Consider the following 16,077-nt stretch of genomic DNA (forward strand, 5'->3'; position numbering starts at 1 on the left):
GTCAGGAAGGCCGGTCAGGCCTCCGCAGAAGAAGAGGACAAGGGGTGATACGAAAGCTGTGTTTAACTACGTAAAAGGTAGACATGTTGAAGAGGGGGCCAACTTGTTTACTGCAGCTTTAGAGATAAGGTCTAGGAGCAATGAATTCAAATAATGGGAAAGGAAATTCCGCGTAAATATCAGAAAGCATTTTCTGATGGTGAGGCATGTTTATTTTGTTGATTGACTGACTGATTTGATTTATACAGCAACAAAGCCTTTACTGGCATAACAGAAGGAAAGAATAAACAGAAATAAAATACAGTACAAACATGGTATGAACCAAGTTTGCAAAACAAAACAATTACAGACAATCAAGTTTGGTTACAGCAGTTGTAGCGTTCATCCGTTCCAAGTTGGCAACTAAAATCTGGACTAAGATCAGTGCAATCGCACGCATCTTAGCAGGGTCCTTCTCATTCAGTGCTATCCCAATGTAGTGTTTCCCATCTAGATGGATAGTATTAGCCTTGCATAAGGATACTCTCCAAGCTAGATGACAACCCTCAAAGTGTGGGCAGTCTAAGATAAAATGATCCAGAGTATCTGGAGTGGGGCACACATGCAGGCACAGCCTTTGGGAAACAGAAATCTTATTATATCTGCCTTTTGTTAAATTAGAAGGAAAGATGTTAATTGTGTAGTTTGTTGTAGTGGTTAGGAGTGCGGACTTCTAATCTGGCATGTCGGGTTCAATTCTGCGCTCCTCCACATGCAGCCAGCTGGGTGACCTTGGGCTCGCCATGGCACTGATAAAGCTGTTCTGAACAAGCAGTGATATCAGGGCTCTCTCAGCCTCGCCCACCTCACTGGGTGTCTGTTGTGGGGAGAGGAATGGGAAGGCGACTGTAAGCCGCTTTGAGCCTCCTTCGGGTAGAGAAAAGCGTCATATAAGAACCAACTCTTCTTCTTCTACTGCTAGCAAAAAAGCTCTTCTTGAAAGTGAACTGTCTAATGCGCAAAGATAGGGGTGTATTCCTCTATAGTCTTTTGTTATTCCCCAGTGCTCTGGCGAACATGAACTAACTTCCTCACATCTCAAAAATTGAATTTCCAGATCCTCCAGTCTACAGATAATCTGCAGCAATATTGATTTCTCATCATGTCCAATCAGAAATGATAAATCTAATCCCATTGTTGCTATTTTCTGTTGGTCCCCTGGTGGGTCTTAAAGTACAACCCAAGCCAGTACTTAAAAGTTGACTTCCACGCTCTTGTTGCAATCGGGTGCTGACCAAGTTCTGCAACCAGGGTTTTTACAAGTAGGCATTCTAAGCAGTGAGGGCAAGAAAGAGGTTTGTAATTTTTCAAGATCTCCATTTGCTGCTTCAATCCACACTGGGACCCCATAGAGGAGATGAGGCAAAATTTTGGATTCAGACACTTTTATTACAGCTGGTAGATTCTTATTTGATTTATAAACTGCCAAGCCGTAGATGGAATATGCTGGCATGGAAGGTGTGTGTGTGTTTACTTCATTGAAATTTTTTAGCAGGAGATTGGATGAGCACCTGTCAGGAGTGTGTGGTTTGTGGCCTCTTCCAGCTCTATGTGATTCTGATTCAGCAAAGGAAGCTAATACATTGAGATTTGGGGGTAGTCAGAAAGGAGTTCACATTTTATCCGTTCTAATCCAGTCATCATAATTACTTCAGCCAGAAAACTTTAATGGTTTTACTGCATTGTCCAATGCAAATTGCTTCACCATAGACAAGAATAGCCAATTTGTGTTCTCTGCACCTGTATTTTGTACCAGCTGCACTTTCAATTCATCTGTCTAAAAGCTGCACTTTCAAGTCATCTGTGTGTAAAATGCATTGCATTAGGTGAACTTGGTAGTTACAAAAGATGCCAAGTCTCCTTGATACAGAAATGGGCAGAGCCAATGCAACAGATATAGATGACAGAGACCAATTCCTCACTGGCGGCACCGCTCCGGGTTACCGGCAGTTCATTGCAATGGGGCAGCATGCCCTGCTGCTTCCTGTGTCCCACACGGGATTGTTTACTGTGGCACACACTGTCCACCCTGGATTTCTGAGTCCCCACAATGCAGCTTGGGTGGAAATGTTCCGCCGTGCGGTGGGCAGTAGGGGGTTACTTGCACAAAGGTGGGATTGTGTAACAATGCAGTCCCACCTTCATGCAAATTTTTTAAATGCCCCATTTGGCCCTGCGCCATCGCAAAGCACCTCGGAAGAATCAGAGCTAGTAGAGCTTTTGTTACTTGGCAACTCCTCATAACCCATCTGTGCTTCTTCTGGCTAGTGCCATTAGGTGTTACAGAAGTTAGGCAACCATGGAAAGTCAGGGGATATGTTAGCTCTCACTCTCTGAAGAAAGGAGAAGTCAATTTGGTTATGGTTCCTATTCAATATTACCCATGGGTAGCATAAATGATAGAAGGAAAACTATAAGTGGGACCCATAACAGAGCTATTTCTCATTTTAAATATATATTTAACTAACAAGGCCACCTTAAGACCGAGAAAAGGATCCTGGATTTCCAGAGTCCTTCCCTGCTTCATTTCACTGTCTTCAGGCTCAAACATACAATTTGACTGCATAAAAATAACAACTGAAGTAGTCAGGTTTCAAGACTTAAGAAATGATGCAAAGAACCCACAGAGCACGTTTTCATCCCTGGGTCGCTGAGCAAACAGCTAACAGTTCTTTTCAAGAGAGCTGCAAGTCTTTGGTTAAGTATTATCTAGATGTGGAAACCTGTATCCTATCTCTCCTAAAACATACAGTAGTTCCATACACTGCAAATACTATTAGTTAAAGGATGTATACAAAGAAATATGCAAAAGCTTATTACTGTGTCATTCAGCCCCAGTCATTTGGGGGAATAATTTATTTCCAGAGCAATAGCAATTGCTTCAGATAAAATCCAACGGTAATGTTTTGCAGATAATGGCTATTATCTTTTGCTATTAATGATTTCTAAACTCATGAATAAACAAACTCTATGCAAAGGACAAATCAGGAAGAGAACTAAGATACAGGGAAACTTACCACAGAGGTAAGAGCCATCTGAAAACTGTAGATCCTTGCAAGCCCAAAATCTGCTAGTTTTATCTGTCCATTGCTGGTTACTAATATATTTTGTGGTTTCAGATCACGGTGGACCACTCTGTGTGAATGCAGGAAATCAAGTCCTCGCAGCAGTTGCAGCATCATGTCCTAAGAGTGAGCAATCAAGAATTCAGATCAGAAGGCATGTGGAACATACTGATATTTACAGACATCTGCCCATCTGTCTGTCAATACAGAGATACCTGTATCTGCTTGGCAAATTATGCAACAATGCCGAGACAGAAAACAACTACATATTGTTGCCAGCTAACTCAAAGGGATGTGCTTGTATTATTTTCAAGGTGATATGTTTCCATTTAAATAGTAGAATTACTTTGTACAACAAAAAACCTGGCATATTAGCTAGTTCTCTACTGAATCAAATCACAGGGCTTTCCCGCACATCGGTCAAAATAGCGACACATATCCTGCACGCAAAAGCAGGATAGTATGTTGCGCCTCACTGGCCCTCCTCACCTTCAAGTCATTTCGCCTTTCTAGCCGCCTTTTCGCACATTTTACCCTCCATAGTAGCTGGAAAAGGCAGAAGAAGGAGCAATGTGCAGTAAATGTGCCTTGCAGCGGCCTGTCACTCACTGTAGGCAACCAGTCTCCACCCGGCATATCTGGTTGGTGTTTAAAGGTCCCACAATGGCTGTCATTGTTTTTTTTAAGTGCTACCTATTTGTTGCAACGCATATACATGGAAGCATAGACGCTTAGCGTTTGTTAAACAGTTTTTAAACACCTACACACGTAGCCACCTATGTGTTGCTTCATGTGCATTGCCATTTTTAAAAGCATGCAACTTCTCATGCCCAGGAACATGGGAGAGGGAGGCGGGTGCGAGGGTGGGACAAAGCTGGGCGGACTATAGCGTGTTTCACCCTCCGAATGCCTTTTCAGCTGGTAGCAGGCTGGTTGTTCACCGGTGGAAGGTGCATTTTAATTTGGGTGGTGAATCCACTTTCTGTGATTCCCAAAGACACAGGTTAAAATGGAGGAAATTGCGGGCCAGCCTCTGGAGGTAGGCGTTATGTGGAGGGGCTGAAATATGCCGCCTGCCTTCGGAGGCTGTATGGCTACATTCCTTGTGTGCAGAAAAGCCCAGAGAGTTCCATGCTATACTGACGTTCTAAGAATTAACTGCAAAGATAATTGGGAGCACCTAGCACACTCAAAACAGTTCGAACCTCTCACATGTATTTCAAGATCAGAATGTCATTTTATTTTACCATTGGCAATTTAAATGTGAAAGAACTGCTAAATCCAAGAGTTGTGTTTTTTTTCCCTATTCTTTTACAATTCACACCATACATAGAGGCAGATTTTCTGCCAGATACGGACACAGATTAAGAAAATCAAAACGACAATACAGAATTCTCACAAATAGCTGTAGGAGCCATGTTTCGGAAACCAGAAGCAACAGATTAAGAAGAGTTGGTTTTTATACCTTGCTTTTCACTACCCAAAAGGATCTCAAATTGGCTTGCCATCACCTTCCCTTCCTCTCCTCACTACAGACACCCTGTGAGGTTGGTGGGGCTGAAAGAGCTCTGACAGGACTGTTGCGTGAGAACAGGTCTAACAGGATTGTATCTAGCAGGTCACCCAGTTGGCTGCATGTGGAGAAGTGAGGAATCAAACCTGGCTCCCCAGATTAGAAGCCTCTGCTCTTAACCACGACACCAAGCTGGTCTTTAACATGTGAACTGGTTCAATACTATAGCTTTTAGTTCATAATTTGGCTGTTCACAGCTGAACCTAACTCTGTCATTAAGGGTTAAAATATGGCAGATGTTGATAGAAATCTCCTCACTAACAGGAAAGACACATGGCTCTGGGGCCCAGATCAGGGTTTCTCCTTCCTCACAGCTGTTTGTGGACAGCAGTTAATTGTATCCACTCGTTTTACTTCAGGGATAATGTCTGGAGGGGACCAAGTGCCACAAGCACACTTAAAAAAAAGGAAAAAGCCCAACGGTCATTTCCTCTCTGGTGTAACTTGCATGACAGCATGTGACAAACAGAAATTAATGGGGGCACTGCTGTGCCAATCCCTCTTGAATTGCTTTGACAGTGGCTGCAGGCCGCCTGCTTGGCCACCCAGCCAAGACCTCACATGAAACATGGCAAGGGGCCCACAAGTTCTATTCACTAACAAGACAGCTGGTCAGTGATTAGGAAGCGGAAACAATGCACCAGGGTGGGGGGGGGGGAGCTTTCGCAAGCAGCTTCAGACTCAGAAGATCAGATTTTCTCAAATAAGTGAATCTAGACATTTATCAACTCTCTGGACTTGGGATGACTTGCCCACCAGTATGGAGCAACCTCTTCACAAACACCTGGTGAAACAAAGCACCCCGGAGAAGAAACTAAAGCAAATACAGCTTTCTTACAACATCCCTGACAGAAGTTCAGTGAAGCATTTGAATTGTGGAAACAGACCTTTACTCAGATCTCAGGTCTAGCTTGCCTACTAAACATACAGACCTCACAGATGAAGTGTGAAGCTAATAACTCTAGATCAGAAGTGCTCAAACTCTACTTTAGTCTGCTGCCTGAAGCCATGAAAAATGTATTTGGCCCTTCCCAGCTATTATCAAGAAACATCATGACAAATGATTATGTGGAAATGCGTAATTAAAATAATACGGCCATTACATGGATGCCTCTCCATTTTCCAGAGATTAGGACCCCAGGACAAAGCATATCAAATAAGACTCTCTCCACAGTCCCTGAATGTCAATACAACATTAAGTGAAGGAAGCAAATTTTCACTGAACCTTCAGACCACACCCTTTCTCTGAACTCAGATGCTTGAGAGACAGAGATTAAATTTACTGACTTTGGTGACTTCCAGCTCCAATCAAAATTTTCCATTGGTTGGATAAGAGGGAGACTCTCCTATCTTTGAACCACCTATCATGAGAAGTCACGGGGATACAAATGAAAGGTTAAGGCCATTTCTTTCTAAATTGACCCATCCTTTGGAATGTATGGGAGGGAAGTGACCTTACAGTGAGGGGGAGCACTAGGATTGTCCTTCTTTGCCTGCCAACACCTGTGATACATTGTGTGTTCACTTACTGTTATTTGGGATGCTAGATTTTACTCTAGTGGCACCTTAGAGACCTACAACATTTTGGGGGTATGAGCTTTCCAGAGTCAAAGCTCCCTTCATCAGCTATAACGAGGAATGGAGATCCTTATGTCCCCATCAGAAGGTGGGAGGGCTGTTGCAAAGAAAGGAGTCAGGACTGAAAGGTACAATGAAGAACATAATCAGCTTGATTAGTGAAGGGGAGAAATGCTTAGGAGTAGAAAGTAAGCCTCTGTAGTGACATAAGTATCCCATATCCTCAGTTGGCCCTGGGGGGAATCTATTGTTCTGAATTTGTGAATTAACTCAAGTTGATCACCCTTGTATATCATCCTATAATCTCCCCTTGAAGCCTCTCTGTTTGAGGACTCCCACTCTTGGGTCAGCAATGGGATGTTTAGAAACACTGAAATGTTCTCCCGCTGGTTTTGAGGGTTACGATTTTTCATATCAGATTTATGTCCATTTATTCTTTTGGGTAGGAACTGACTTGTTTGTCTAGTATAGACAGCAGAAGACCACTGCTGACAACTGATGACATATATAAAGTTGAAAGATGAACAAATGAACGAACCTGAGATGGTATAGCTGGTGTTGTTCAGTCTGGTGATTATGTTGTCTACATGAACGTAGGGACAGAGTTGGCCTCTTGGTTTATCATAGGGCTAGGTCCCAGAATCGATGTCCATGCTAGGGAGTGCCTTAGTGTGCATGAGAAGTTGTTAGGATGCTGATTGTGGGCAATTAAAGGTTTGCATCCCAATGTTTGCAAGGGAGGAATATCATTGTCCAGCAGAGGCTGCATTGAACTGGTTTGAACTGAGAGCATTAGATGACCACCAGTGGAAACACCTGTTGTCATTTCAGTTGAGCCTAACTTCTATCTAGTTACTCCTTGGTAGCATTCTGGCTTTGTTACTCTGTTTCCTTACAGTATCAGGTGGGTAATGTAATTAATTGGGGTACCTGGAATGTATTTAGGATGGTAATCCATAAAGGTAGTATTTCTTTTCTCTTATTTTTACTGGCAAGTTGTTGCCACTGGTGACCAAAACACTACTAGGCCATAAGAAATTCTACTGTAAGCATTTGTTCATATTAATGCCAATGTTCTATACCAGTATTATAGAATATGACCTGAATATTTTTGTTACACCATAGAGACAACCAGTTTAGATACACTGTATGCACATGGTAATCTGTCCCAGAAACTCTGGCCTAAGAGCACTGGTTCTGCAAGGATTGTCAATTCTGCTCTACTATTACTTTACTGCTACTTTCCTATAACTTCACAATTTCTTTACTACTAGTTTACTAACACTTTACCACAACTTTACTATAACCTTACTACTACTTTACTATAACTTTACTACTGCTTTACTATCACTTTACTGCAGATAGTGAAAAGCAGAATATATCTTAAAAACTTCTTCTAACAGAGGTTTTGGAATACAGACAAAACATCTCATCTTAGTTAGAAAACTAAAATGAGATGTTAAGAATTAAGAAAATGTGTTGAAATACTGAAGATGGAACAGACATTAGAAGGTGATAGAAGAAAAAGAAGAGTTGGTTCTTATATGCTGCTATTCTCTACTACCACCACCACTACTACCACTACTACTACTATCACTACTTGACTATTACTTCACTACCACTTTACTAATACTTTACTACTTTACTACTGATTTGCAATTACTTTCTAATGTTTCAGTAGAGCTCTTTCCTAGCCTTACAATGAAAGAATAGTTAAGTACACATACCAAGGATTAACCAGGAATCTTCAGCATGCAAACTGTGTGCTGTATCTCTGAGATGTGATATGGTAAAACCTATTAGCTATCAGAAATAACAGATGATGATGAAGAAGAAGAGTTGGTTCTTATATGCTGCTTTTCTCTACCAGAAGGAGTCTCAAACCGGCTTATAATCTCCTTCCCTATCTTCTCCCCACAACAAACACCCTGTGAGGTAGGTGATGCCAAGAGAGCCCTGATATTAATGCTTAGAACAGCTTTATCAGTGAGATGGCGAGCCCAAGGTCACCCAGCTGGCTGTATGTAGGAGAGGAGTGGGAAACAACCTGGCTTGCCAGATTAGAAGTCCGTACTCCTAACCACTACACCAAGCATGGTAAAGGGAAGCAGGACCCAATCCACCACTGTTTTGAAAACAATCAACTGTAGAAAACACATTTCCAGCCCTAGCAAAAGTTTTAAACTCAACATACTGTGCTGAAAAAACAGCAACAAATTTAAAAACTAACATGCCAATGGACCAACAGCATGAATGATTTGGAAAGATTTCTGCACCCATAGATTATTTTCTAAATAAAATATGACTGTGTCAAGGAATCATTGCATTCAGTGAGAAACTAAAACATTCACTACAAAAGACTCAACCAAGGATGAACCCAGAGGGTTAAACTAGATATTGCTCAGTGCAGCAAAGAACTTTAAACATACAATGCCTCTGATGTACCAGGGTCTAAGCAACCTTTCATTTGTTCATGTCAATTAAGGGGGGGAAACCCACCAATCAGAGAACCCACCACACGAAAGTATGCACTGTTGCAAAATGCCACTCAATGAATTGGAAGCAAACTGTATATTTAGGGAAGCAAATGAAAGAGGCGAGGAATCACTATCAAAAGAGTGCTGTTCTCTTTTGTGCCTTAGATACTAACAGTATTATTTACTGTGTGCCTTGCAAACTAGTCAGCAGCTGGGTGGAATGCATTTCCATGACATGTAACCTCTCCTTATGCTTCGTTAGACTTCTTATCAAGAGCAGAAGAAAAGAGACCTCTTTGGTATGCTTTTCCTGTGGCAAAGGAAAAGACAAGATGATGACTTTCCAGCTCATTTCACTTTTATAATATTCTCATCAATCACTGTGGGGTGGGTCTTTGTTATCCTTGCTGGAGAACAGTTCTTGGTTTGCCGTTTGCAGTGCAGCCTGCCTTTGCAAACTAGCACTTTAGGGGCTATCTTCAAAAGATCCGTAAGAAGCAAACCATAAAGTGAAAGACTTAACCAAGTCTTCTTGTTAAGATCTTCCGGAGAAGATTGTGTGGTTAAGGACTTCAAATTCTTGCATGCTGTTTGCAGCAAGGCACCCCCATACGACCAATAATCGTGTGTTCTTGTGCTTTGGCAGTTCATCAAATACAACATTAGTAACATTAGTGCAGAATTCAGTAAATTTATTTGTTTGTTTACTGAATTTATTGTCAGCCTTTCTGAGACTCGCAGGTCTTCGTATAACAGTTCATACGAAGAGACATCTAATAAGCACAGTGTTAAGTATAACATATCAGGCATGAGAGCGTATGTATGCAGTGAAGCAAAATGGTACTACCTCGGTAGAAAACTATGAAACCGTAGAGTAATACATGCAGGAAAATGATAATATGTCCTCTACACAGCGGAATTTCAGTTTCTTAAAAAGAAAAACTAACTTAAAAAAACATTTGAGAGGAAAGTCCTAAGCCAGCCTTTCTCAACTACCACTGAGAAAAAACCCGAAACATTCCTCAGGCTTCAAGAAATCCCAGAGGTGGTGCAATCGGGCAGAACATGGTTGGGAAGCATAGCTGTGTAAATGTTCATACCACCCCTCCCCTTCCCACCCCCTCCAGGCCCATCATTGGCCACTTGGGGAGGAGGAGTTCAACATAACCATATACAGTCATAACACCTGATAAAAGTTTAACAAATTTTATCAATACTAGTAATCAAGCCCGCTGCAGCTAAATGCAGCGGGCGCTAGGGACTCACTGTGGGTGGGTGGTCCCTCGGCGGTGTTCTTCCGGCGGCGGTCCGATGGGGCGGTGGCTGCCCTGGGTGGCGTTCTTTCGGCGGCGGCCTGACGCGGCGAGAGGCACTTCGCGCCTCTTGCCGCATCAGGCCGCCAGGCAGGGAGCCCACGGCAGCCGCACTTCGCGCCTGCCGATTGGTCCCTCCGATTTTCTGTCGTGAGGAAGGGTCCAATCCGGACCCTTCCTCATCACGGACAAATCCCACCTAGCAAGCCCTTAACCATTTATTTAGTCCGTGGCGCCCGCGGCGCCATGGGCGGTTTAAAGATATAAAAATTTAATTAACTCTCACCAATTCAGGAAACCCTTCCAGGTCCATCAAGAAATCCCAAGGTTTCACAAGACCCTGGTTGAGAAAGCCTGTCCCAAGCCATCAATGTGGCTCAGTTCAGAAAAAAAAACCTTTTTTCCGCACTGGTGAATCAGATCAGTTGACATCTTCACGCTCCTCTCCTTCATCTTATCCTTACAACAACAATCTCTTGATACAGATTAGCTGAGAGACAATGATTAGCTCAAGGTAAGCCGGTCAGCTTTCATAGCAAAGTAGGAATCTGAACCAGAGCGTCCTAGATCTTAATGTGACTCTAGAAGCAGTGCACCGTGCTGACTCTTCCTAACATGAAATTATTATTAATTTGAATTATGGTGAGTACACATGACCATTTACATCCTGGTTTGTTTTGAAAAATTCTTGTCTTAGCCATCGGTCTTTCTCCCACTTCTCTTGCACAGACTCAACTGTTATCCTTGCCTGCGATGAAACAAGGACAGTGGCAGAGAACAAAATAGGCTTCAGCCAAAACGTCAACATTTGTATGTCATACATGAAACCATAGTGAAGGCTAACTCCAGTTAACATATCAACTTCAAGCCACAGTTTCTGATCCTTTTATGGTGCATCCTCCTAACTAACCACAGTTCATAAGTCACATTAACCAGAGTTAGTTAATTTAAGAAGAAGAAGAAGAAGAAGAAGAAGGAGTTAATTTAAGTGAGTGAGTGAATGAATGAGTGTATGTGTGATGTCTGAATTGGATCTCCAAACAAGAGATCAGTTCCTCCAGAGAAAAATAGTCCCTTTGGAAGGTGAAGCCTGTGGTATTATAAACCAGCTGTCCCCAACCCCCAGTTAGTGGCCTGGTACCGGTCTGTGGATCAGTTGGTACCGGGCCGTGGCTCCTCCTTGTCCTCCTCCCTGGCTGCTGCCTCGGGGGCTGCCCTGCCACTCTGCCACCGGCTAACCTTTGGTGTGCTCCGGAGGCTGCCATGGCTGGAGCTCCACCTACTGCTGGCAGTGCCCCCCAGCAGGCGGCGGGAAGTCAGGGTCGCCGGCGGGAAAGCAAGTGCGGCAGGGGCTCAGGTGGTGGTGGCGACATCCCTCGGCAAAAGACTACCCCCCCCGGGCCTCAGTAAAATTGTCAAGCGTTGACCGGTCCCCGGTGATAAAAAGGTTGGGGGCTACTGTTATAAACCATGTAAATCTCCGCCCTTCCCAATCACTGCCTTTCCCAGATGCCACCCCCAAAATCTCAAAGAATTTCCTAACCTGGTGCTGGCAACTGTACCAGCAAAGGTATTTTGCTATATATATACTTTTTTGCTCCAGGAACAAGTTGTGGATCTATTTTTGTTTTAATCTCCCTAGGAGTCATGTGCACTTCTGGTTTACTACAAGCCACAGTTTTGACTTCCTGTGCCTGAATTATGGGCGATACACAACAAATTAATAGCAATTACCAGACTAAACAGAAAAAAATGAGCCAGCCATGAAAAACTCAAGCAACACATCAGTGCAAGATAATCTGGCACTGTTCCATCTGCAAGTCTTATACCACATCCTCTTGCATCCAAAAGCATAATTGCCAGCTGGGTATTTTTATTCAGAGGATTGCTACAAAACAGAGCTCTTATAATCACCCAGTTAACTAGACTTGGCAATAAGAGTGGATTGGCGATGAAGGAAAATAACTGCAAAGTCTGGTCTTGCTAGTCCAATCTCTTGTACCTTTTCTATTGCTGCCTGGTAGATCTGAAAAGGCAGGGAACTTCCATGAATGAGGCTGTATTTGCTATTTTCAATTATGGCAGAAGCTCCTTTCCTAGTCGATTCAGGTCTCTGGATACATTCCCAGCCAACCTTCCCAAGCCAAGATGCATATGTGTGTTGGAGGAGTAGGCAGTAATATGTCTGAGATGGAGCAGACTGGCCATAACATAGCTGCTCTCTACTACCTTTTTCCAAAGGAATTCTCAGGATGGGTGGCTCTCCGCAACCTTTCCAACAGCATGATCAGGAAACAGACATGGACCTCAGCTGATTATCAGACTTGGGCAGGTGAAGAACAGTCAATCATGCTCCAGCTCCCTCCGGAGCCTCCTGTTCAGATGGGACATACAGGGTGGCTGACCAAGGATATCTCTTGCCTGGGCAGCTCACGACATAAATCAATACAAAACACTATGCCATTAAATCAAAGTGCTCAACGCATATCATATGACAATAATAATAAATCCATAGTGTAAGCAAGAGACATATCTAAAAGTTCCAAACTAGCCAGCATGGCATAGCAGTTGCCGGACTGGGACCCACTCTTCTTGCTACACTGATGCTGGGCCAGTGTCATGCTCTCAGCTGCATCTACCTCATGGGTGGTTGTGAGGATAAAACAGAAGAGAACCATGTAAGCCATTTGGGGTCCTCACTGGGGAGAAATGTGGGATTTACAGTACACATGCAGCTTGGTATAGTGTTTAAGAGTGTCGGCTTCTAATCCGGCAAGCCGGGCTTGATTCCCCACTCCAAGATATAGCTTAGAAAGGTTTTTGTATTGTATTGTTGATTCCCCACTCCTCCACGTGCAGCCAGATGGCTGACCTTGGGCTAGTCACAATCCTCTTAATGCTGTTCTCACAGAGCATTCCTGTCAGAGCTCTCCCAGCCCCATCTACCTTACAGGGTGTCTGTTGTGGGGAAAGGAAAGGGAGGCGATTGTAAGCTGCTTTGAGACTCCTTCAGGCAGTGAAAAGTGCCAACTCACTCACTCACTCACTCACTCACTCACTCACTCACTCACACACTCACTCACTCACACACTCACAAGACAGAAGCAGACCTAATGATTTCAATGGACTTAAAAAGTCTGTTTTGGATTGACTGCAAAAGCATTAGAACAACAACAACAAAAAAAGAGGGATCGGTATTATAAAACAGCAGAATTCTGGCATGAAATAAACCTTCAAGAGTTCAAGTACACAGCCTGTTACAGTGGAAAACAGCAGCTTGGCTGCAAATGGCCATTGCATTTGTTTCACTTCTCACAGAGCCATACAATCTGAATGCTGCTGCTGCTGCTGGAATTAGGGGAGGCGAGGCAGAAGACCAACTTCAGGGGAACTTCCTTCCTTCCTTCCTTATGGCAGGTCATTGTTTTAATCTTGGTGGTCACTGAGCAAAGAACACCCGAAGGATAATAAAACACATATTTAGAGATGGTTTGACTTCCCACAAGTCGAGTGCTTTTTTCAATGTTTCCTCTGTTTTTGGTCTGTGTTTTTTCTCACTGAATGACAGGACTGTGCAAGGCATACTTTGATAATATGAAGCATATGGCTTTATAGTTTTCTGGGTTTCCCCCCTTTTCATTTCAAAATTAGCCTTTCTAATTTAAAATACATGAAAGACATCTGTATACTCTTTCATTAAACTCCTTTCATATTTGTTAACATCCTATGCATTCTTTTGAAACTGTTTCCATTAAATTGTGGAGAGCAGACTTGGATGGCAGCTATTTCCTTTGTGTCATAGTGGGGAAGAACAGATTGCTGTCAGAACTGATCTCTCTTTCTGTGTCTCTCCCTCTCCCTCTCCCTCGCACACAAAAGCATTTGCTCAAATATATACTTCTCTTTTGCAAACATAAAAAGGGTTAATTGAAAATGAAATATTAAGCATGGATTCATAGCCCAACCCACACATGCTCCCACTCAAATAGCAATCTGGTTGCCTTTTCCGCAGTAAAAATGGCTGGAAAGCTCCTAGGAATCTCCATTTATGGGTGTTAATATTTTGAAGCCCTCTGAAATTTCTATAATGTAGCTGCCTGAAAAACTGAGTGTATAATATATCTGCTGGATCTGTCTCGCAAAATAAGAGCACATAATTTTTATTATATGTGAAAGATACAAGGAAAAATATTTTGTAAAATATTGCCTAAATTATATTAATAGCAGACCTAGTCCAAAACATCTCTGCACATATTCTATGATGCCACCAAAGTGTTTGAGTTAGTTTTTGTGCCAGCGTGGTTAAGAATTTAGGTATTGTGGCATTACAATGAAGGGCATGGTTTTATATATTCTTTATTTAATGTAAGCACTGCAGGATAATTGCTTGGCTATGTTCTTGACACAGCTTCTCTTTGGAACTGGTCTTTCAAACTGAATTCTAGTATGAATAGCACAGATGGGCTTCATATGGTACCCCCCCCCCTAAAAAAAGCCATTGCTATTAAAAAATATTGATCTCAGTTTACAAAGTGGTTTATAATTATCACAACAAATGCAATTACACAGTTTGCTGCTATTTCCATTCTACAGATGGTTGATAGTGAGTTTTTCAATGGACCTTATGAGTCCATGTCAGATCACATATGATCTAGGCTCCTAAATCTAAGCCGAATTTGGAATTCCTCTTGCAGAGCCAACATTTGAATAGGAGAAAACTTTGTTGGCAACATTTTGATTTTCTTAAAGACCGATTGAGTTTTTTGAGGTTTCTTCAGAGCCAGTCTCCAAAACAAAATCCTTTCTTGCCTCAATTCCCTGCATCCTCTCCTTGTTTCTTGGCCAAACTGGCTCCTTCTAGGATGTTCCCTGACATGCTAGTTTTCTACTAACTGGCAGCTTCCCACTTCCCTATGGGGAATATTCTGCAATCTCCCTCTTTATGTTCTAAGGCAGAGCAATTCCGGAAACTGGACTGCATTCTTTTTTTACTGTGTAGATAGTTTCTTGGATTCTGTAATACCAGATCCAGTTTAGTGAAGTGAAAAATAACCTCATGAGGCAAGTTTCTAAAGGATTAAGCATCCAAACAGTACATCTGTTATTTCACTCATGTCTTTGTTTATAATTGTATTTGCTGGCACCTACATTGAAAATTTCCAATAATGTGTGTCATTGTTTGAGGTTCTTTTTAAAAATGGAGATATTCTCAAACTGAAAAGTGCAACTTTATTCGTCTTTGAAGCCTGAGAAACAAGAAGCTTCAATGACATGCTGATTACAGAGAATGGTGACAAATCAAGAAAAAATTAGATAAATTTGCACAAATTATTGGAGGAAATGTTTATATTTATTCATAAATATTTGAGTACATGATTCTTTTGTTATGACGTCATAGTGAAAGAGTGAACCTAATCGACTCAGAGTTAAGCCATTTTCGCTCCACTGTGTTTTAATAAGTAAAGCTATTTTTCTTTTAATAGTGACACCTTCAGAAATAAAGACAATTCCAAAAATATGTGAGATCTTTGCTCTTTCCCTTCCCCTAATGGTCTCTACAACAGCCTGTATGACTAGAAATAACAGCTGCATTGAGATCGTGTTAGTTTAATTTATACAGGCACATTTTCACAGAGGAGAGATAGCTTGCTCTGTGTGTAAGCTATTAGTGAGGAAGGAAAGCGACTGTAATATCATTCAGTAAATACTCTGTGTTATAGGAGTAACTTTAAAAAATGCTACCTTATTATGAAGCATTTATTTTTAAACATATATTAACCACCTTTTTTTCTTTGTGGAATTCGAGGTGGCTTACAATACAAATAGAACATTATAAAATACAATAAAAACAACTATTATAAAACACATAAAAGTCAGTTTAAAAACTCCAATTAGGACTGCCAATAAGAAAAAGCTGAATCAGTCAACATGCAGCTGTCTTCAACTGCCTTCTGAAGATGGACAATGAAGCCTTCTTCTGATGGCCTCTCGTAGTGGTTTCATATAGATATTAAATGCCATGGAGGATATTA

At 42.0% G+C, this 16,077-nt stretch overlaps 1 protein-coding gene across 4 annotated transcripts in view; it reads right to left on the reverse strand.

The window, feature by feature from the left end:
- The window catches only part of CDK6 (cyclin dependent kinase 6), a 114,581-nt gene that overhangs the window by 60,734 nt on the left and 37,770 nt on the right, over positions 1 to 16,077 (reverse strand). For 3 of the 4 annotated variants that reach the window (XM_077303995.1, XM_077303994.1, XM_077303996.1), the window contains exon 4: positions 3,057 to 3,224. The exons of the other annotated variant lie outside the window; for it this stretch is intronic. In XM_077303995.1, coding sequence (XP_077160110.1) covers positions 3,057 to 3,224 — 168 coding nt within the window. The remainder of the gene's footprint in view (positions 1 to 3,056; positions 3,225 to 16,077) is intronic. 4 annotated transcript variants of the gene reach the window in all.

Source organism: Paroedura picta, chromosome 11 (genome assembly GCF_049243985.1).
Source record: "Paroedura picta isolate Pp20150507F chromosome 11, Ppicta_v3.0, whole genome shotgun sequence".
In the NCBI taxonomy this organism is placed as follows: Eukaryota; Metazoa; Chordata; class Lepidosauria; order Squamata; family Gekkonidae; genus Paroedura; species Paroedura picta.